Here is a 24,709-nt window from a genome sequence, read left to right on the forward strand (position 1 = left end):
CAGTCTTATGTGCAAACCATGTCAGTCTTATGTGCAAAACCATGTCAGAATAATATCTTTGTTTCTGCAAGTTTGTATTTTTAGCAGGATTGACTTGTTAACAACAGTTGTTTCTTGTTTGTCACATTCGGAATTTTCTGGGACTGCATTTGCCCAGATTTGAAACCAGAAATAGTTGCCTCTAGGGACTAGTGTCTACACATAAGTATCAATGGACCAAATGCTAATTTACTAAATTCTGAAAGTTAGAAAAGGAAATCAGAAAAGCTATCTGGGACCTCAAAAAGCCCATCTGCAATTATTGCTTGATCTCCAAAATCAGTCTATGCAAGCGAAATTATGTTCAGTATGAGTGTTGTCATTAGTGCCACTTCGAAAATTAAATTCATGATAAGTAATTTATCCTAAACTTATGATCTGTTGTTTTTCAAACTTATGCAAAAAAAGTATGCAATAGTTAATAATTATTAAGAGCCTGTTCTGTTGGGAAAGTGAATGCACGGACCCACGTTAGGGGGCATAAATGAGCGGTCAATAGGAATGCCAATAAATTACAATTTATTATGCAAAAGTGCAAACAGGGTTCCAAATATGCAAAGTCTAATTAAGTAACAAATGGTGACACGTGGGCAGGCCCGAGGGTAGGAGACGCCTATCCAGAGAAGAGCCAGGACCCACGTACTTCCACCGCCAGCTGGAGGTGTGCAACACACCAGAACCGCCAAGTCCTGGTACCCCAGGTGGCCACCGCTCAAGGCTGTCGGACCGGTACTGCTGGCAGGAGCAAAAACAGATTAGGTGGGTGTGTGTACACCCAGCAAACAATCAGCAAAAACTCAGTAATCCTCCTGAAGGAATAAATCCAAATACTCCCAATACTCCCAGAGTGCAGAGGAAAACTGGAAAACGTGCAGTGTCAATTGTTATACTTAGCAAGTAAGAAGTGAGGAGTAGAGACGCCAACTCCTCCAAACTTCCCACAAACCCGGCTACAAGCTGCAAGTATATAAATCACAACTGCAAAGACTTCAGTAGCAATGAATGTGCGTACGGCACAAAACGGCGAGTATGTTTACCTGTATGGTAAGCTGATAACTCGGCAGAGTTATGGTGTCTTTCGCAGGCTTTTATGGAGTGATGATGAGGTGATGGATGACAGCCTAACGGTGCGCACCTGGTGGTACCAAAAAGGGCCAACAGGCCAGTACGCCCTCCAGAGGCCAAAAGGTGCCATCATGGCAGGGCGCCATCTGGTGGTGGACCAGCAGTACCTCCTCTTCGGCGGCCCACACAACACTGTTCTTTCATATTTATGAATACATTTTACCACATTGCAGTTTTTAAAAAAATGAAAACTCAACCTATCATTCTTTTTGAGTTTTACACATGTGGTGATACCTTATTTACACCAGGATGTTAATAAAATCAGTGCTGGCTATATATTCTCAGAATTCAGGGTTTTCACGTATCCCATAATCCCTTGTGCGCCAGAGAGTCGCTGCAGTCAAAACAACATAGAGAATCCACATGATGACAATTGTAAATTAATATTATACTACAAAAATGTATTTTTTATGCTTTTCCTCACGTTAATAAGAGACTGTTGCATGATACCCTGAAAACTTGCTAAAACAATTATAACAAATAATCCGTGTCTGCTACGTTTAATCTGCATGGAATTTAATAAACGCAAACTGAATTTCAGACATATTATATATATTAGTCTGGAACAAAGAGGACAAACAGTGTTGTAAAGAACAATAATCAAGACTTTAAAGAGCAAACTTCACTTTCCCTCAGAACAACATGATCAGGAAACGAGTGTAGCTCACAGCAGCTCCCATTGAAAATAACGGAGAGACAGCCTGTGATTCTCACGTTTACATAAACAAACGCAATAACAACGTCTATAAACCCAGAGAATATATTCACGAGAGTTTTAGGCACAATATAAAAATAGTTTTATGTTGCGATGTTAATGGTGTTGTCCATGTGCAGCGGTTAAAGTGCAGCATGATCAGAGCATCTCAATGCAGTTCTCAATGTTACTGAGATCTCGCAGCGCGACGACCTCTCCGAGATTTTACGGGATTTGAAACCTGAAAAGCCTCAATAAAGTACTTATACGTATCCACAGTTTCAAATTGCATAAGTCAAATGGTGTCCACTTTATGGTCTTCTCAAAACATTAAAATTACTGTTCTGGATGCTCAGAATGCATCTGAGCTTATCTAGAAACCATTGGCTTCTGGGGGCCTAAAGCCCCCCAATTTCCAGTTCTAAATTGCGCCCTTGGTTGCTGCTGCACATCTTTCAATAAAAATGCCTAAAGGTGTTGAAAAGTATTACAATGACAGAGAAAAAAGAAAATAATAACAACATAGACGAACCAAACAGGACCTTTAAAAAAAAGTTCTTATTTGTTAGAATGTTTTTTTTGTTGTTGTTGTTTTTTGTAGCTCCGCCTCTTTTTTGTAAACTGTCACGAGGCTCCGCCCCTTTCCCCCTCTCCTCGGTAAATGCGCTTGCTGTGGCTACTCGGGTCTGTTATCTTTTTACGCTATGGATGTTGTTGGCTGTGAGCTGCAGTGACGTTTATCTGTTAAGAAACATTAACAGTAAGTGAACATGACCATAAGAGTGAAGTTATACTGCGGTACATACTCTTTGTCGTGTAGCGACAGTGTGTGGTTGTGTTTTCTGCCACGCTGCAGCACGTTATGCTAACTGGCTACTGTCACTTTGATATTAGGAGCAATAAAAAGCGCGTGTGGAATAAACTTCGTCGTTTGTAAGTTCAAGAGGGATTTATTTGGTGCTCATTTGAATTCATGTGTTATTAGTTTGTTTTTCAACGTTTAAGCCATGACTCAAATGCTTTTTTGCATTATTGATTATTATGCAAATAATGAATGTTTATGAGTGCAAAGTCAATTTTTCAGTACAGTGGGGCAGATAATCAATGGCACGTGACATACAATCCGTCAATCGAATGGCAAGGATCTATTTCGGCGTTTACATAGTATTTATTAAGATGCATTGTATTCATATATTTGTGCTATTTTCATGTATTTTGCTTACATCTTTATTAAAGGGGTATATCAGGTTTTATCTACTCTTTCCGATATAATAAAGTTAAGGTTGCATGCTAAAGTAACATAGATTTTAACATAGATGTGCTTTTAGCATGTAAATTTATATTTGCAAATTTATTTTTTTATACTTCTGAGGCATGTGTGGAGCCAAACCAAAAGGAAATGCAACAGGCAAATAGAAGAACATACAGAAGAGCAAATTGTCCTTTTAGATACCTGATTAACATCTGCATTCTTAATTCAGTTTGTAAATTGAGATGCATTTCTCTTTTTAAAACTGCATTTTCAGTTTTAAAATCTATTGTTTATGAATTGATCATTGTATTTTTTTCATATGAATATCGTTTTTGTAAATTCCTTTTTAATTTGAACTATGTGATTGATATTTTTGTGAGTTCCTTTTTATAATTTTATAATTTGTCTAAAAAATTCAAATAATTAATTATTACTTCATAATTTAGTCTGTTTTATGTATAGATTAGTGGGTCCCTTGCCACAGCAGGGTGGATCTGCATTTTGATTTTGGCACAAGTTTTACTCAGATCCTGTTCCTGATGCAACTCCACATTACATGGAGAATGGGAAGGGATGGGGTTTGAACCAGGAACCTTCTGCAATGAAACGAGGCACGCTAACCACTTGTCCACCACCCCTGCCTTATTTATATATAGACTAATAAATTTATTTGCAAACAAATTCATTAATCCCTATTTTTGTTGTATAATTAGTTATGAATGATTATTTCCTGATATTTGTGCAACTCCATAGACATGTGGATTCGACTCCTGCATTCATAACAACTTAATCTATTCTATCTGTGTTTGTCAGTGTCAGGATCATCACATTAATATGGTCATGCTGCCGGTATGACTGCAGCACATCGGCACAATGGAGACACCAGGGAGGACTATCAGCTACCACACAACATACATGAATGAAGACCAGGACCATTCTGTTCTGCCCTCCACAATGTCCATTGATAAGCTCTTCCCGGCACTCCTGGAGTGCTTTGGAATAATCCTGTGTGGCTACATCGCCGGGAGAGCCAACATCATCACATCCACTCAAGCTAAAGGATTGGGGAATTTTGTGTCCATGTTTGCCCTCCCAGCATTGCTGTTCAAAAATATGGTACTGCTGGACTTTGGGAATGTCATCTGGCCATTCCTCTGGAGCATCCTCATAGCCAAAGTGTGTGTGTTTTTCATTGTTTGTGTCCTCACATTGATAGTTGCCAGTCCCGACAGTCGCTACAGTAAAGCTGGTCTCTTCTCAATATTTGCCACTCAGAGCAATGACTTTGCTTTGGGATATCCTATTGGTAAGTACCTGTCATTCAAACTGGGCCTACAGATTATGAATATCAGATGAATAGATTCGGCACAGTGGTTTAGTGGTTAGCACTGATGCCTCACAGTAAGAAGGTTGTGGGATTGCTTCCCGCCCTTTCTGTGTGTCATTTGCATGTTCTCCCGGTGTCTGTGTGGGTTCCCTCTGGGTGCTCTGGTTTCCTTCCACATCCTTAGACATGCAGGTTGGGTGAATTGGAAACTTTAAATTGGCCATAGGAGTGTGTGTGAATGTGTTTGTGTGTCTATATGTGCCCCTGTGACAGACTAAAAACTAAGAATTCACATGTACATAAGTATTCACACCCTTTACTCAGTACTTACTTGATGCACCTTTGGCAGCAATTACAGCCTCAAGTCTTCTTGAATATGATGCCACAAACTTGGCACACATATCTTTGGGCACTTTTGCCCATTCTTCATTACAGCACCTCTCAAGCTCCATCAGGTTGTATGGGGAGTGTTGATGCATAGCCATTTTCAGAGCTCTCCAGAGATGATCAATCAGACTCACGTCTGAGCTCTGGCTGGGCCACTCAAGGACATTCACAGAGTTGTCCAGAAGCCACTCCTTTGATATCTTGAATCATTGGCTTGCAGAAAGATGAGCCGTCACCCCAGTCTCAAGATCAAGAGTGCTGTGGAGCAGGTTTTCATCCCCTCAATTTTGACTAGTCTCCCAGTTCCTGCCACTTAAAAACATCACCACAGCATGATGCTGCCACCACCATGCTTCACTGTAGGGATGGTGCCTGGCTTCCTCCAAACATGATGCCTGACATTCACACCATAGTGTCTAATCTTTGTCTCATCAGACCAGAGAATTTAGTTTCTCATGGTCTGAGAGTCCTTCAGGTGCTTTTCGGCAAACTCCAGGCGGGCTGTTATGTGCCTTTTACTAAGGAGTGACTTCCCTCTGGCCACTATACCATATGGGCCTGATTGGTGGATTGCTGCAGAGATGGTTGTCCTTCTGGAAGGTTCTCCTCTCTCAACAGAGGAATGCTGGAGCTCTGACAGTGACCATCGGGTTCTTGGTCACCTCCCTGACTAAGGCCCTTCTCCTCCAATCGCTCAGTTTAGATGGGCAGCCAGCTCTAGGAAGAGTCCTAGTGGGTCTGAACATCTTCCAGGATGGATGCAATTTTGGTCATTGGGACCCTCATAGGAGCAGAAATGTTTCTGTACACTTCCACAGATTGGTGCCTCGATACAGTCCTGTCTCAGAGGTCTACAGAGAATTCCCCTGACTTCATGCTTGGTTTGTACTCTGATATGCACTGTCAACTGTGGAATCTTATATGTAGACATGTGTGTACCTTTCCAAATCATGTCCAATCAACTGAATTTAAGCTGTAGAAACATCTCAAGGAGGCGTCAGTAGAAACAGGATGCACCTGAGCTTAATTTTGAATTTCACGGCAAAGGCTGTGAATACTTATGTACATGTGACTTCTATATATTTTTTAATAAGCTGGCAAAAAAAAATCAACCTTTTTCACGTTGTCATTATGGGGTATTGTATGTAGAATTTTGAGGGGAAAAAATGAATTTCATCCATTTTGGAATAAGGCTGTAACATAGCAAAATGTGTAAAACATGAAACGCTGTGAATACTTTCTGGATACACCATATGTGGCAAGGGTGTCTGAACGTGATAAATGACAGATTGTATGTCTTGCCTTGATAATACATATCCAATATGTATATGTGGTGTAGCTTTGTAATACTGTGCCATGATTTTTGGAGTCATTTTTCTTTCTTTGTCTGCAGTTGAAGCCCTGTACAAGAGCACCAATCCAGACTACCTTCAGTATATCTACTTGGTAGCACCGGTGTCCCTCATGATTTTAAATCCCATTGGTTTTGCTTTCTGTGAAATCCAGAAGTGGAAGAATCAGGGACACCACCAGCAGAGCAAACTTAGGATTATGGGAGTTGTAGTTTTTACAAGTGTTGAAAAAACCCCATCGTGTTCATGGTCATAATCGGCATCATCGCCCATTTTGTCCTGCACCAGAGATCCCTGCTTTTATGGCTGAATTTGTGGATGGGCTTGCCAACTCTTTCGGGGGAGCAGCACTGTTCTACTTGGGTCTTTCCATGGTGGGCCAGTTGAGGAAATTAACCAGATCCACTGTTGTGACGCTGATACTACTGATTACAGCAAAACTGTGAGTTGAAGCCACTAATGTGCTAAATGTAATTATCAATTATAATGTGAGGAACATTTGCTGGTTTGTGTGTTTCACGACTTTTCCTAGGCTCTTCGGCCGTTTTCCACCAAACTTGCTGTGTGCATTAGGCTGACCTCAGAATTGCCCTGAAGGGGTTTGTTTTACATTTTGGTTTATCTATTTGTTCCCCTACTCCTTCTAGGTCATTTGACCAATTTCCACCAAACTTGATATGTGGATGATGGTCAACCCTAGAATAGACTTTAAGTGTTTGTTTTGGTAAAAGACATTGGTGTCAGAGGTTAAAATTATGATTATTCTTTTGTATTATTATGTTCTTCATTGATACTTGCACCAAATGGCACACATTTGTAGGTGGGACCTGGAATTGCCCAGCAAGGCCAGATTTGCCAAAGGTCAATCATTGGGGTCAAGGACATGTCTGTCTCTCTGTTTGTTGGCTGTTTGATCCCAAACTTGTTATGTCAATTATCCTTGATCCCAAAAGTGCTGGTAAGAATTCATTTTGGTCAAGGAATTTGATTTTCAACCCAATTTGGACTCTTAGTTGGATTTCTGACAAGGTCAGTCAGTGGTTAATCATATGGGTAAAGGTCAGGTCACTGGGCACAAATGTCAGATTTTTGCAACTGTGCATTTGTGCAATGAGCTGCAGGTGGAGGGTAGCTGGAGTTGTAGACATTGTAAAGTATTCCCAACATGTAGTTTTGTGGAAAGCCTCATGATGACTCAAACCCCAGGGCTTTTCCAAAATGCATGACATGGCCATGTGTGTTAAGATAATAATAGTTATTGTATATAAGTGTTTAATTCAGCAGTGCTGAGCTTGGCATACATTTTTAAATAATGAGGCATTTGTCTTTAAGGTTGCTGATGCCCCTCATTTGTAAGGACATGGTGGATCTATTGGACAACAGAATGTCAGTGCTCTCAACCACACAAGCCTCTCCAATTATGCCTTTCTTTATGGAGGGTTTCCCACTGCGCCAAGCGTGGCCATCTATGCTATATACTACGGTGCTGAGCTAGAAGTTGTAAGTTGTTTTCATTGTCTTGTAAATAATGAAATTTGAAGGTTTGACCCACATTTACGTGAAGTCCTTTTGCCTCCTTAAAGTATGTGGTTTTTCCTCACAGGTTACCTCTGGGATGATGATCAGCACTTTTCTCTCCGCTCCGATTATGTACGTTTCTGCCTGGTTGCTTTCAGTCCGGGGGATGGATCAGCAGCTTTTGATGGATTCGTTGCAGAACGTTTGCTTTAACATAAGCGTAGTGAGCTTGGTGGCTTTGGTGAGTCATAAACAAACACCTCTTTACGAGAACCTGTTGGCTGAACTTTTTTAAGCTGTAATTTATTCCAATATGCAGCAATCTAAGTGTGTATGTGTGTGAGAGATGTGATGTAGAACTGGAGTTTCATCCGGAAGGGTATCTGGCATAGAACCTCTCTATCCTGATGGTTAAAAACAATCTGGGGTACAGAACACATTGGTTTATCTTTCTGAATCATCTGCCATAGTCAAAGAGACACTCCTGCATCATCAGTCAGTTTAAAATCACAATAGTCTTAACTGGAAGTCTGCATTTATTTACTTAAATCATGAATGTTGTTGTGCAAGTCTTAATGCTGGACTTCAGACCAGAGAACGTCTAACTCTGCACATAGTTTTTAACTACAGCTGTGTTTAAAACTACTAAGTATTTGGACAGTAGCACATTTTTGTTGTTGTCTCTGTACAACGCCACAAAGGACTTGAATTGGAGCAATTGAGATGTACTTGTAGTGTAAACTTTCAGCTTTAATTCAAGGGGTTTAACAAAAATATTGCATTAGCTATTTAGGAGTTGAGACCATTTATGGATACAGTTCCTCCATTTTCAGAAACTCGTATTGTAATTGGGCAAACTAAATATGAGAATTATCTTGAATGCGAATCGTTAATTACAGCCTGTTTGTTTAAATAGCGATCAGCATGTCTGGCTGTCCCTCCGTCCATCTGTTTTTGCTTGTTAGCATGATATCTCAAGAACCAGTTGACCAGTTTAATTCATATTTAGTATTGGAGTGTACTTTGGTGGTCCCCCGACACTTTTTATTACTGATTTGTGGGGACCGGGTGGATATGTCATATCCTGGTGACTCTTATTAAACAAGTCAGGAGTGGATATGTGAACATTTCATGGTCACTGAATATGTCTTGTACTTATTTTACATCATATGGTAAATCTGTCCAGAGTAGACAGTTCTTAAGAACGGAGTAACAATGCATGAAGAAGACACACAGGAGTTACAGGCTTCTGTAGCTGAGATAGGAGAAACTTTACACAATGTAACTTTTGTCTGTTGCACCACCAATAACGTCTTTGTGGTGGAGTGAAACTGGATTTTCACCCAGTAAACAAATCAAATCTGGGCTCAGGTCTCCCATGTGCCTTCTGGAAAATTGCAGCTAAAATTTCACTTATTCTTGATAAGAAAATGTTTCTCTCTTCTGCTTCATCACGCTGGTGACGCAACAGATAAAAGTTGCACTGTGCACAGTTTCTGCTGGCTGTAGGTGGAAGATAAGGCCCTGACATCTTTGGCTAAGGCTGACAAGTAATAATTTTAAATAAATAAAAAAGAGAGAGAGAGGAAAAAACTTACAGATGTCATGCACATAGGCTGAGCTGATGAACAAATGAATGTGTCAGTGCGAGTGAATATTTAAATCTTTAATCTGCACTGTAATGTAGCACACTAATGGCATTGTGCTTAAATGTTATGTGCGTTAATGGCGAAGTAGACAAGTCATGAATGCAGGAAAAGTTTACACTGCTGATGATCCAGCCAAGATAAACTAAATCTGTCTGATCAATTACAGCATTTTCATTTTGTTTTTAATTGACAGGAATAGTAAACATTCCTCAGAGGTCAGCTAGGTTCCTTTAGTTTTTCTTCTATTTGACAACGTTTTTCTTTGCCAAGACATTTTACTGTTACAGCAGCATTAAGTCTGGCAAAGGGAATATGGCAAAGGTTGTGTCCCAGTTCAGCAGCTGCACGCTTCAAACGCTGGAATCGTTGTCCGTTTACGTTATAAGTGGCATAACTTGGGTGTCCCATTTCAAAGGTTGCTTTTGAGGGGGCCACAGCCTTTTTCAACCCACAAATGAAGGATAGAAAAGTTGCATCCTTCACAGCCCAAACAATCCCATGAATCATTGCATGATTTTTTTTTTTTTTTTTGGCTTTCTTTCTTTTTCCAATACAGCATGTTTAGGCTTCATATCTACAATTGTAAATAAGTAATATTTATAAGTGAAACATAAATAAGTCCTGAAAAATAATTACTAAACTACAGGGAACACACAGTATGCCAGCTTGGCACTGGCAGGCGACAGGCGGTAGAGGCCGGGAAATGTAATGACGCAACATCAGAACGCTCCGTGGGCTTGACCGTCTCATTTCATAATGGTGCCGTCGCTGTGTCTGAAGGGCAGAATCCTGAAGAGTTTTGTTGGATGCAGCACTTAAAGGGTGCAGACTCTGAGCTGAGACCTGGCCAAAGATAAAGCAGTCTGACATTTTGTAACTTCCTCATTGAGTCTCACTTTCATATCTATTTAAGGAGCCTGAAAGTAAGTGCTGTAAAAAGCTATCCTGCAAATAAAAATGAGTTACATACTTATAGTTTGTAGGTTCCATCGACGTGTTGTCCTAGGCCTGCCATTTTATATATATATATATGTGTGTGTATGTGTATATATATATATATATATATATATATATATATATATATATAATATATATATATATATATAATATATATATATATATACATAGATATAATATATATACACTCAACAAAAATATAAACGCAACACTTTTGGTTTTGCTCCCATTTTGTATGCGATGAACTCAAAGATCTAAAACTTTTTCCACATACACAGTATCACCATTTCCCTCAAATATTGTTCACAAACCAGTCTAAACCTGTGATAGTGAGCACTTCTCCTTTGCTGAGATAATCCATCCCACCTCACAGGTGTGCCATATCAAGATGCTGATCAGACACCATGATTAGTGCACAGGTGTGCCTTAGACTGCCCACAATAAAAGGCCACTCTGAAAGGTGCAGTTTTATCACACAGCACAATGCCACAGATGTCGCAAGATTTGAGGGAGCATGCAATTGGCATGCTGACAGCAGGAATGTCAACCAGAGCTGTTGCTCGTGTATTGAATGTTCATTTCTCTACCATAAGCCGTCTCCAAAGGCGTTTCAGAGAATTTGGCAGTACATCCAACCAGCCTCACAACCGCAGACCACGTGTAACCACACCAGCCCAGGACCTCCATATCCAGCATGTTCACCTCCAAGACACCTCCACAATAAAAGGCCACTCTGAAAGGTGCAGTTTTGTTTTATTGGGGGGGATACCAGTCAGTATCCGGTGTGACCACCATTTGCCTCATGCAGTGCAACACATCTCCTTCGCATAGAGTTGATCAGGTTGTCAATTGTGGCCTGTGGAATGTTGGGCCACTCCTCTTCAATGGCTGTGCGAAGTTGCTGGATATTGGCAGGAACTGGTACATGCTGTCGTATATGCCGGTCCAGAGCATCCCAAACATGCTCAATGGGTGACATGTCCGGTGAGTATGCCGGCCATGCAAGAACTGGGACATTTTCAGCTTCCAAGAATTGTGTACAGATCCTTGCAACATGGGGCCGTGCATTATCCTGCTGCAACATGAGGTGATGTTCTTGGATGTATGGCACAACAATGGGCCTCAGGATCTTGTCACGGTATCTCTGTGCATTCAAAATGCCATCAATAAAATCCACCTGTGTTCTTCGTCCATAACAGATGCCTGCCCATACCATAACCTCACTGCCACCATGGGCCACTCGATCCACAACATTGACATCAGAAAACCGCTCACCCACACGACGCCACACACGCTGTCTGCCATCTGCCCTGGACAGTGTGAACTGGGATTCATCCGTGAAGAGAATACCTCTCCAACGTGCCAAATGCCAGCGAATGTGAGCATTTGCCCACTCAAGTCGGTTACGACGACGAACTGGAGTCAGGTCGAGACCCCGATGAGGACGACGAGCATGCAGATGAGCTTCCCTGAGACAGTTTCTGACAGTTTGTGCAGAAATTCTTTGGTTATGCAAACCGATTGTTTCAGCAGCTGTCCGAGTGGCTGATCTCAGACGATCTTGGAGGTGAACATGCTGGATGTGGAGGTCCTGGGCTGGTGTGGTTACACGTGGTCTGCGGTTGTGAGGCTGGTTGGATGTACTGCCAAATTCTCTGAAACGCCTTTGGAGACGGCTTATGGTAGAGAAATGAACATTCAATACACGAGCAACAGCTCTGGTTGACATTCCTGCTGTCAGCATGCCAATTGCATGCTCCCTCAAATCTTGCGACATCTGTGGCATTGTGCTGTGTAATAAAACTGCACCTTTCAGAGTGGCCTTTTATTGTGGGCAGTCTAAGGCACACCTGTGCACTAATCATGGTGTCTAATCAGCATCTTGATATGGCACACCTGTGAGGTGGGATGGATTATCTCAGCAAAGGAGAAGTGCTCACTATCACAGATTTAGACTGGTTTGTGAACAATATTTGAGGGAAATGGTGATATTGTGTATGTGGAAAAAGTTTTAGATCTTTGAGTTCATCTCATACAAAATGGGAGCAAAACAAAAAGTGTTGCGTTTATATTTTTGTTGAGTGTATATATGTATATGTATGTGTATATGTATATATGTGTATATGTATATATGTGTATATCAAATCAAATCAATTTTATTTATATAGCGCCAAATCACAACAAACAGTTGCCCCAAGGCGCTTTATATTGTAAGGCAAGGCCATACAATAATTACGGAAAAACCCCAACGGTCAAAACGACCCCCTGTGAGCAAGCACTTGGCGACAGTGGGAAGGAAAAACCTCCCTTTTAACAGGAAGAAACCTCCAGCAGAACCAGGCTCAGGGAGGGGCAGTCTTCTGCTGGGACTGGTTGGGGCTGAGGGAGAGAACCAGGAAAAAGACATGCTGTGGAGGGGAGCAGAGATCAATCACTAATGATTAAATGCAGAGTGGTGCATACAGAGCAAAAAGAGAAAGAAACACTCAGTGCATCATGGGAACCCCCCAGCAGTCTAAGTCTATAGCAGCATAACTAAGGGATGGTTCAGGGTCACCTGATCCAGCCCTAACTATAAGCCTAATCTTAAAAGTAGAGAGGGTGTCTGTCTCCCTGATCTGAATTGGGAGCTGGTTCCACAGGAGAGGAGCCTGAAAGCTGAAGGCTCTGCCTCCCATTCTACTCTTACAAACCCTAGGAACTACAAGTAAGCCTGCAGTCTGAGAGTGAAGCGCTCTATTGGGGTGATATGGTACTATGAGGTCCCTAAGATAAGAAGGGACCTGAATATTCAAAACCTTATAAGTAAGAAGAAGAATTTTAAATTCTATTCTAGAATTAACAGGAAGCCAATGAAGAGAGGCCAATATGGGTGAGATATGCTCTCTCCTTCTAGTCCCTGTCTGTACTCTAGCTGCAGCATTTTGAATTAACTGAAGGCTTTTCAGGGAACTTTTAGGACAGCCTGATAATAATGAATTACAATAGTCCAGCCTAGAGGAAATAAATGCATGAATTAGTTTTTCAGCATCACTCTGAGACAAGACCTTCTAATTTTAGAGATATTGCACAAATGCAAAAAGCAGTCCTACATATTGTTTAATATGCGCATTGAATGACATATCCTGATCAAAAATGACTCCAAGATTCTCACAGTATTACTAGAGGTCAGGGTAATGCCATCCAGAGTAAGGATCTGGTTAGACACCATGTTTCTAAGGTTTGTGGGGCCAAGTACAATAACTTCAGTTTATCTGAGTTTAAAAGCAGGAAATTAGCGGTCATCCATGTCTTTATGTCTGTAAGACAATCCTGCAGTTTAGCTAATTGGTGTGTGTCCTCTGGCTTCATGGATAGATAAAGCTGGGTATCATCTGCGTAACAATGAAATTTAAGCAATGCTGTCTGATAATACTGCCTAAGGGAAACATGTATAAGTGAATAAAAGTGGTCCTAGCACAGAACCTTGTGGAACTCCATAATTACCTTAGTCTGTGAAGAAGAGTCCCCATTTACATGAACAAATTGTAATCTATTAGATAAATATGATTCAAACCACCGCAGCGCAGTGCCTTTAATACCTATGGCATGCTCTAAATCTCTGTAATAAAATTTTATGGTCAACAGTATCAAAAGCAGCACTGAGGTCTAACAGAACAAGCACAGAGATGAGTCCACTGTCTGAGGCCATAAGAAGATCATTTGTAACCTCACTAATGCGGTTTCTGTACAATGATGATTCTAAAACCTGACTGAAACTCTTCAAATAGACCATTCCTCTGCAGATGATCAGTTAGCTGTTTACAATTACCCTTTCAAGAATTTTTGAGAGAAAAGGAAGGTTTGGAGATTGGCCTATAATTAGCTAAGATAGCTGGGTCAAGTGATGGCTTTTTAAGTAATGGTTTAATTACTGCCACCTTAAAAGCCTGTGGTACATAGCCAACTAATAAGATAGATTGATCATTTTTAAGATCGAAGCATTATTAATGGTAGGGCTTCCTTGAGCAGCCTGGTAGGATGGGGTCTAATAGACATGTTGATGGTTTGGAGGAAGTAACTAATGAAAATAACTCAGACAGAACAATCGAGAGAAAGAGTCTAACCAAATACCGCATCACTGAAAGCAGCCAAGGATAACGATATGTCTTTGGGATGGTTATGAGTAATTTTTTCTCTAATAGTTAAAATTTATTAGGCAAAGAAAATCATGAATCATTACTAGTTAAAGTTAAAGGAATACTCGGCTCAGTAGAGCTCTGACTCTTTGTCAGCCTGGCTACAGTGCTGAAAGAAATTTCCTCTCCAACTTATGGGTTATCTGCTTTAAGCTGAGAACACACACACACATAATATATATATTGTGGTTGTGTGTGTGTGTGTGTGTGTGTGTGTGTATATATATATATATATATATATATATATATATATAATATGTAGTGTGTGTATAAAAATTTATTATGTGCATGTGTGTAACAGGTGTGGGACAATAGCTGTCATGTTTTTAAGCAAGAAGTTTAAGGCGAATACCTCACATTTTAACAGTCAAACCTTTTCTTTGCACAGGTGAGCACATCCTACTTACATTCCCCCCAACAATATTTAAAATCAATTGCAACATCTATTATTAAATGACTTTAAGTGTTTTATTACTTTGTTGTTATGACAGCCAACTGTCTATAGTTTCTTACATGTATCGTGATGTTCCTGTGAACTTTGTGGCGAAGGACAACAGCTTAATTGGTCGGTCTTGACTTTCACATTGTTATGCGCCTCACTCTACAGCACTTACATATGGCCAGGTATGACACTTTGGTGCACATTTTACCTGCTGACCTCATGTTAACTATAGGCCCCTAAAAGCCGTACTTTATTTAACAATGCATTCTCTGTTGTTTAGGTTTAATAGCACTCTGTCTCATGCTCATAAAAAAGTATGAAGATCTGGAAGTTTCACCAGGTCCTTTAGTCATTGCCGGCTGGGGGTGAGTCCTTCTGCATTTGTATAAATTTTAAAAAATGATATGAGCCTTTTGTTTGAACCTTTAAAGTTAGTTAAACATGTTGAGCAGTTAAGATCATCATCATCATAATTGTTAATTTCTGGTTATGCCTTGAGGAAAAAAATAGGGTCCTAAGTAGGAAAACCTTTTTTTTTTAAGGTCTTTATTTATACACCTGAGATCATAGTAAATGGTACTGGAATGCAATTCTTCAGCTCAAAGGCATTCTGAGGAACAAGTATGCATTTGAACTCACTCCACCCACCCACACCTATTTTAGAATAGAATAATTCTTATTGTCCACCGATGTGGAAAATTGTCTTTGGCTCACACAGCACAAAAAGACAACACTAAAATACAAACATAGTCATACTATGATAAAACAAAGTTAAGATAGGTAAAATACATAGATGTAAAGGAAGAAGTTTCCTCTTTAAAAACTTTAAATACTTCCAAAGCATACACACCTCTGTGTTTTCTTCTACCAGCACGACACATCCTTTTTGACATGAGTATTTGACACGCATCTGTCATTTTCATGGAACGTGTCAAAAGCAAGATTTTACAGTCTCCGCTGTCTGTCTGCGCTGACAACAAAACGCAGCTCTTTTTACTCCAAGTTCTAATAGCTCTGCACCCGTCACATCCAATGATAACCTTGCTGGTGTTACTGTGCTTGTAACCTGGTACAGTTTTGGATCCTTACTTCAGGTACATGATCACATTTTTGGCCATTACGATTAAGCTGTTAGGAAAAACACTAGCTAGCCGGTGCATCTTTGAAAAGCTTGATTACATCATTAAAGGCCAGTGGTGGTCACAGATAACCAAAAAATTAACTTTGATAACAGATAATCAGATAACTGAAAAGTTATCTTCGATAAAGATAAAACAATATACCACCCAAAACTGTATCGGAAGTTACAGATAACCGATAACATATAAATTCCAATATGTCTCTGGTACATTTACACTACTAATAAAATGAATTTAAGTTTTAATGCCACAATAGCTTCTAGTAATATTTAAAGTAACAAGAGACCACACTTTCGTCTTTGAACATTCTGCCCCTGCTGGAAGCGCTTGTTTACTACAGCACTCCCAGCACAGAGGCACTCTGAGAGCAGCATAACGCCAACTCTCTATCAAACCTGTTGTTATTATTCTGGTCGCTGTCGTGAGGGTATCCTGCTGCTGAAAAGCTACAAGCATCCAACCGCTCGCACTGTGCCTGTGCAAACAACCGCAGAGCTTCTTGTAATGTTATTTATTTATATAGTTTTTGCTGTTGCTTTGTTTTTAAACTTCAGTTGTAAATAAAAAAAAGCCATTTGCAAAAGCCAAAAAGTTGATTTGACAATCATCTGATATAAATGGGGTCAAATAAATAGAACACTGGTGCCCAGACGCTTAGTACTTAGGGCGAATACTGCCATGAACACTACTGGCCAGTAGATGGCAGTAGAGGCCTTGAAAACAAAATTCCAGATAATCCCTGTCTGCTACATTTAAAATGCGTGGAATTTAACAAACGCACATACAATAACAACATCTATAAACCCAGAGAATATATTCACAAGAGTTTTAGGCACTAGAGATTAATGCTGTTGTCAATGGAGCCTGAACAGAGTGTCTGAAATGCGTTTGTCCTGTCGTGAACGTACTGAGATTACATCATCCTACCCATAATGCACTGCTGGGCACAGCATGTGCTCACAAAACCTTAAAAATTAGCACATTACTTAAAACTAAAACATATATCTGATATTTTCACTTTATAAAACTTCAGACATGACAGTAATTTTAAATAACTTGTCCAAAATTATTTGGTTAAAATTTGAACCATAAGTTAAAAATGTATGCCTCTGGATGACTTAGGTGATATCGCCAGCATATTGGTATGGTGTTAAAGGAAATGATTTTTTGTTGTTGTTGTTTGTTTTGTTTGGCCATTTCTCCTTTGTCTACAGAGGATAGAGACGCTTTTCATAGAAGCAGCTCTCTTCTGTTAGCAGAGGGTATAACTGTCCATCTGTTACAAAACTTTAGTTAGGTGCTGAACTGATTTTAAATTTTAAAAGTGCTTGTTGCTGTTCAGCTTTGTTTACTTTATCGGTCTAAAAGTTATTGGACAAAAAAATAATCGGAAGATAATTGGTCCGATAATGGTTTTTAAAGTGATCTAAAAAGATAATCCGATAATGAAAACATTATCTTCGATAATTATCTGTTATTGGATTATCGGAAGTGTGCCCACCACTGTTAAAGGCAAATTAGTCTGCAGTTTTCTGCCATTGAGCCACTTCCTACATCTTTAAGATGTCATTTCATTGGTATGATTCTTATTTTATTGTTAATTGAAACAGGGTTCCAGTCTCAATAACTGCCGTATTGTTACTTTCTGTGGAAAATATGCCCAACACGATTGACTCTTCATTCTTTTATGGAAGACCACAGGTAACAGTTTGACCGGAAATAAATTTTTCCTGCTGTGTCCTGTTTGAGAACAACATGCAACCAGGTTTTTTTTTTTTTTTGGTCAGGTAATCTGCAGCACATTTGTAGTTGCTGTCAGCCTGCTGGTGGGAGGAGGTTCCCTGATGTGTCTCAGTAGAGGCAGCTGGAACCAAAATAACCAGAACATAGAGGAAAGTACACCGTTTAGTACCGAAGATGATCTTGGGACTGAAAATGACCCAGAAAACCAGAATCTGATGGAGCCAGCTGACCGATCAGTAGGAAACAGTGAAGGTAGATTCTCCCATAAATGCTCCTTAGCTTAGTGTTGATTCATTTAGATGATTTACTCAGCCTTTGTTTGACAGTGTTTGAATAAAAACAGTACTTTCAGGAAAAATCATCATAACTGATAAGAGTGCGTAGAGACAGATATATCATTTTAAACGACTTATCTTAATTAAAGTGGCAGTTGGAAAGAAAATGAAGAGTGCAATCTAAGATTCAAAGTCTAAACACTACAACGTATCTAGAAGTTATCAGGAAGCTTCACCAGGAGAGTGCAATTCATGTCCATCGTCCAGTCTCCCAACAGATGTTTTTCTAACAGAAATCAGTCACTTGAGTTTCAAATTGACGAAACAAATACTGTTGTAAAAAACACAAAGGGGTGACAGTATCAAGAAGAAACAAAGTTCTAGTTCCTCATTTACCATAAATAACAAAAGTTGAGCATCTCCTTTCGTGAATGATGTCGTAAGTATATTATTGTCCCAGTTAGAAAATGCAGACTTCTGGCATGTTAAAGCAAAAATATTAAATAAATAAATAGCTGGTTAAACATGTCAGCAACACGGGCTGTCATGACACGCCTACAACAGAAGACATGCAAGTCATGAACATGATGTAATGCTGTGGTTTTACTCCGCTGTCTCCTGAAAGGGACGGCTCACTGAGTCTGTGCAGCTGCTGAATGTGAACACTTTTACCCTGAGTACATGGTTCTCAATTTGCGAACAGCGGCTCCCTAGTGGACCATGACTGTGCTGCATGTGAATCGCATGAAATCTTTGTAAAGAAAAACGTTTTTGATGTTCACACAATTAAGGTCTAACCTTACCAACCACTAGAGCAAGCAGACAGCCAACAGTGGTAAGGAAAAACTCCCTCTGATACTGAGGAAGAAACCTCAAGCAGACCAGACTCAAAGGGGTGACCCACTGCTTAGGCCATTCTACCAAAAAGGTTTACAATACACAACACAACAATTTGCAAGAGTCCGTGCAGGTGTCCAATCCATTGTCCTGGGGTCATTGAGCCACTCATTGGATCTGTTCCAACAGCAGAGTCTGTCATATTTGAAAGTGAGGTGCAGACTGGCACTCACTATCACCTGACAAAGTTTGATCTGGATCTGATCTTGATTGTGTGGATATTTGAATGTAATATTAAAAAGCCCATTTGGTGTACATTTTGCATTATATCTCAGTCAAAGATGCCTCAGTCACTCTCATTTGTGACAATGAAGTGCAAACTGGCTCTCTCAATGAATAGACTAAGTTTGTTCCGCATCATATTGCGGATTTAGGGGATATTTGATTTTAACATTGAAAAGCCCTTTTGATCTATATTTTGTATTATATTTTAGCTTATGAAAAACCACTTCTAACAGGACTCTGACCTTGAAAAATTTTTCCAAGGTAAAAATTTTTGGAATTGGACACTAGTGTTGGCGGAGGTTTGCACTCTATGACCACGGTGCTCTAGTATTAATTAATCTTAAATCTTGAAATTAGATTCATTTTTGTTTTCATATCACCTGACAACTCTGCAGTAGATTTTCCGATTTCAGGGCTGTGGTGTTCGTGGGGAAATGGCTGCCCAAAAAGCCCCCCCCCCCCCTGATAAAAGCCCTTCAGTTGCAGGATGATGGCATTTTAGTCCACCTGGTGTATGAGCTCCATGAATGGTTTACATATTTAAAAAAAAAAAACATTTTGTGCACTGATGGAAACAGTAAAGTTGATGTTTAACAGGAGACCAACTGGTCCTGGTCAACACCACCCAACTTCATAAATGAAACATGCATTGCTACTATATTATTATAATTTCAACACCTTATTGCATCGAAACAAAGTATGTTGTATGCATTCAAATAGATATTTCACATGATAACAAAATATTAATAAATAAGTCAGTCAAAATAAGTCTCCTGTCCAGTGTGTAGCACATTTCACTATTAGGTTCAAAATAGACAGGATGGTGCATGTTTCTACTTTGCATGCAGCACCTGTGCACAGTATTGAGGAAAATACTAATTTGTGGTTAGAGTATAACACTTTTTTTAATCACTTTAACAGTGTGTCTCCTGTGTGACTGTGCATCACCCCAACCCGTGTCTGCAATCAGTAACAGGTCAGATTTAAACGGCATGCCAACCGCCCTCACAGGTACGGTGTTCACACCATCATTTGTATTTTATGACAGTAGAATGTGGAATAAATCACGTCTTTCCAAAACAGTAGTACACAGCCATAATCGTGTGGATTTTGGTGCTGCTGCTTCCAGCATGTTCAGTGTGTTATGCTGCCCCCCACCCCCAGGTCAGTGCGAGAGCAGGTGCGAGTCTTCAGATTGTTTACTTACCCAAGCGGAGGAGCAGCAGCAGGCTGCAGACAGACAAGTTGCTCGTCATGTGCTCTTGTGTCTTCTTCTGACTGTCAGTTTGCTTGCTGTGAGTAACAACAGCACCGTTCACTCAGTTGGCTGTCGCGTCTGCATCATTATATCGACAGTACATTTCACAAATCAAATCAATCAGTGCAATCATTAAAGTTTCAGCATATGGCCATATCACTGGAAGGCAGATAACAGTAAAAAAACAACAACTTTAGAATATTCAAATACAGTTGTTTGCAAAGTTATGAGAAAATAGTTTCTTTTTAGAACATGAAATCAAAATAAAACAATGGACAATAATTTTTGTGTGTGTGTGTATATATATATATGTATATGTATGTATATGTATATGTATGTATGTATATGTATGTATGTATGTATGTATGTATGTTGCTGAATATTGTTTGGAGTTCAGTTAAAATCAATCTTTAATGAATTAAAACGGTATTGCACAGCATTATTAAATTTACATTCAACAGATATTTATTTAAAAACATGAAAGATTTTTTTGAAATTTAATATTTATTTGACCTGATTACAATTATGTGCTAATTTTCTGAGTGGTAACTGAATGTTTGCATATACTGCCTTTATTTTAAGACATTGTTTAAATAAAGAAGCTTTTTTATGCACATGGTTTAGTCCGTTAATCTGAAACTGTGTTCAGAGGCTGTTCTCAAGATGGCTGTATGTCATCATCTGTGTCAGATATTAATAAATGTGTCATGTAGCTCGTGTGACTAATTGCACAAGTTGGCACAGTACCTGCTTATTCGGCAGTACATGTTGTTGTACTTGTTGCTGTTGTTACAGAATTTGTCCAGCTTTCTGTGGTTGTTGTTGAACCAAACTCCTGGCAGACTTTATTTGGAGCTGCAGTTCTTCTGTGCGGTCTCCAACTATGGACAGGTAGGTTTTCCTGAAACACTGGGAGCCCTTATTTTCACGCCACACTGCTACTTTGACTGTCTTGTTTTCTGCTGACAGGGACTTCTCTCATTTGCACTATTTGGCCTGGACAAGCATTTGATTATCACCCCATTTAAGAAGAGGTGATCATGAAGCTTTACCAGCAGCAGTTCTCCATAAGGAATCGCTGTCCAAAATTAATATTTTATGCTCACGTTATTCATTTTTCAAAATTGCATGTTTGTTTTTTTTTGTGTTGTTAAGGTTAAAAAGCCTGTGGAGTAAGAAGAAAAAAGAAGAGCAGCCACAGACTGATTTACCAGAAGATATCAGGATGACCTGCAATCAGTTCATGACGTACCATAAGGACCAGTGTTTTCACGACATTGTCCAGAAGACAAGGTGAACGCAAGTGGCCTTACTACTGCTCAGATTTCAGTACAGAACTCTGGACCTTTCCAAAACGGGTCACATTAATGTGCGAGGAAATGTATGTATATATGTGAGGTGATTTAGATCTTTTCACAGCTTGAGTGCATGCTGCAGAATTTATGTGCAAATGATTGTTGTACAAAAGCTTCAGATATCTGTCACTGAGATAGATGATGACTGGAGTGCAATTTTAAGCAGAAACAAGGTGATAATCCATGAACCACGGCTGATGACGCATGCGCAGTGAAGGCAGGGCGGACTGATTTTTAGGGGGACCGTTCGGTCTGCAACAGCAGCCCAGTGGGCTTCAGGGTTGATACAATAAAGGACTTACTTCTTCTTTAGCATGTGTGTGCTGGGTTAAGTTGGCTGTTAGTTCTGTGTCTGCTTCCTGAATGCTGCTTCTCAGAGAAATCTGCAAGCTTTTGAGTGAGTTCTTTCTGACTCTCAGGTGTGGGAAGAGGACTGTGGTGGACTGCTTTCTCGGCTGTGACCTAGTGGAGTGGCTCCAACTGGTGGGCTTGGCTCAGGACCGTGGCGAGGCGATACTCTATGGGACACGATTAGAACAAGGTGGCGTTCTCCAACACATCAAGCAGGAATATGGCTTTCAAGATAGTCAACTTTATTACCGCTTCACAACATAAAGCCCAAATGTTTGGCCATCGCTTAAAATTTAATTTATCCTGAAGTGGATAACTTTTATTTGAGTGCTCAACATCTTCACATGTGGCTGCAGAATGAACATCAGTGACCTCAGAAGACTAACGCAGCTGGCTGTTACTCCCTGTACACACCCAAAGACAATGTACTATTGTGCAACTCAACATCACTATTGCAGTATGGGCATTTTCAAATGTGCCAAAAGGCCTTTAATCCATCAAGGTCACGCTACTTGGCTACTGCTATGCAACAGTTAGTTTCTAGCTGCTCTTCTTTGTAAAACAAGAAGATATGGGTTCAGAGACTTTTTTTTTTTTTTTTTGGTTATTTTAACAACCTGCATCTTCTTTTTGTAATATTGGCTTTATTTCCCATCAGCTTCATTTGCCTCACATGCAGACTAAACTGCAACTGTACCTAAAATACTATTTCTGCTTATTCATTACAAATGTGGCTGTAACTCACTATGAGGGGCTGTGCCTGACAGACCACCCCCCTCATTGGCAATTGACCTATAATGCATCAGTGGAGAACAACACTGGCCAACGCCTAGGAGGCTAAGGTAGGCATCTAACTGTATAATCTGGCATCTTATAAAGGTCATTTTGTGAGGTAGTAGTAGGCAGTCTCCATGCTACTAGACACTCCTAATGACATTCACCTGTTCAGTGGCACCAAGAAGCTGTTCATGCTGTGTTTATAGATGTTTCTTATTGGGTTACTCGTGTCAGTGCTTCTACAAAGTAAAGTTTTATCAAAGCTTCTTGGAATAACATCCAGAAGTACAAAAACAAGAGCTACACTATATAATCAAATTTTTCTTTCAAAATATGTTTTGAAGAATAACAAATGAGGGATGTCATTTTATTAGCAATTTCGAAAATCAGGTGTCCTGATGGGGAGGAACTGCGGTGAACGGTTTTGCATCAGTGTCAGTTCAAGTTGGAACAGGTCAGGAAACTTGCATACCAAAGTTGAGGAACAGTGACATTAAGCATTAGTTTGCTTTGAGCCAGTTTAATGATTGGACTAGTTTAACCAGTAAAAATGAGAGGCCATGCTGGTTTAGTGACCTACGGGTTATTATACTTGAGCACTGACGTAGAACAGCAGTTAAGCTGCTCACTGGAACCGTGTATAAAGTCTCCCTGTATGAATATTTGACAGATCTTACTCAAAACAAACAAAAAAAAAACTGTAGCCAAAGACGAAACGTGAACTCTGTTACATTGCTGCCTTCTACAATGCCAGCACAGGGAAATAAACGGGCATCTGAAAAGTTTACTTTGGTCACGAATAAACTGTGGTAACACAGCGCCATCGCTGACAGTCAGGACGATGACTCAGAACTCAGGGAACACAGGGAAGACTTGTCTTTACTTGAATGTGATCACTGACGTGTGTGAAAACTCTGTCTTCAGTTACTTGGAAATAAAATGAGGAAACTAACTGCTGATTCACTGCAAAGATGAGTCCATGATTAACTTAGTGTAAAGAAACTTAATTTCACAACTGTTGTTTTGTTGTATTTTTTAATGAAGTTAAGAGAGATAAAACGCCGCATGGTGGTCAAGAGATGTGTGCTTATTTCCAGAGCAGAAGATTACCATTTCAAGACCACCACTGACCATTCTCCATGTAATGTGGCATTGCATCAGGAAGGGCATCCATCGTAAAACTTGTGCCAAATCAACCCCATAACTGATCTACTGTGACAACCCCAAAGAATAAGGGAGAAACGAAAAGAACTTACTTTTGCTTTTTGAGATTCTATCAAGGGCTGCATATTTATATTTTCTACTTAAATAAACTTTATTCTAATCCAGTTACATTTTTTCACAAATGTCAATGTCAATTTTATTTGTATAGCACATTTAATACAGAAAAACTGCCCAAAGTGCTACACACACCCAATAATAATAATAATAATAAAAACACACAGGAACAAAATAGCTAAAATGATCATCATAACCAAATCTGATTGGTTAATCGTGTGAGATTTCAAACTGTATAATATCGGGGTAACAGTGGCAAAATATTCAACCGTTTCACATTTGGATGTATAACTCCGCGCCCTGACCGGTGTTCTGACAAGATGTCATTCCTGTCAAATATCATTCCTGTCCTCTGTGCAACTGCGCAGTATTGTTGGGATGTGGAACTATCGATTTATGCAATGAGACGCACAATTTGACAGAACACCAGACTCACGTGTTGCTAGCTGTTAGCGCTGTTAGATGAGAGCGAAAGAAAGTCGCATACTGAC

The 24,709-nt window shown here is 39.8% G+C and overlaps 1 protein-coding gene across 1 annotated transcript; it reads left to right on the plus strand.

Moving 5' to 3' along the window:
• Positions 1-2,503: 2,503 nt before the first annotated feature.
• gpr155a (G protein-coupled receptor 155a) lies at positions 2,504-23,544 on the plus strand. Its single transcript, XM_034185978.1, is given in 23 exon segments — positions 2,504-2,618; positions 3,924-4,416; positions 6,218-6,402; positions 6,405-6,462; positions 6,465-6,618; positions 7,509-7,555; positions 7,558-7,676; positions 7,780-7,939; positions 12,781-12,789; positions 14,794-14,822; positions 14,824-14,866; positions 14,984-15,043; positions 15,046-15,102; positions 15,201-15,285; positions 17,670-17,760; positions 17,847-18,054; positions 20,121-20,210; positions 20,364-20,494; positions 21,253-21,348; positions 21,427-21,491; positions 21,613-21,750; positions 22,232-23,005; positions 23,043-23,544. Coding segments are annotated over 21 exon segments (2,454 nt in total). The 5' UTR covers positions 2,504-2,618; positions 3,924-3,983; the 3' UTR covers positions 22,428-23,005; positions 23,043-23,544.
• The last annotated feature ends 1,165 nt before the right edge of the window (positions 23,545-24,709 follow it).

The sequence above is a fragment of the Thalassophryne amazonica genome, chromosome 14 (genome assembly GCF_902500255.1).
Source record: "Thalassophryne amazonica chromosome 14, fThaAma1.1, whole genome shotgun sequence".
Taxonomy (NCBI): Eukaryota; Metazoa; Chordata; class Actinopteri; order Batrachoidiformes; family Batrachoididae; genus Thalassophryne; species Thalassophryne amazonica.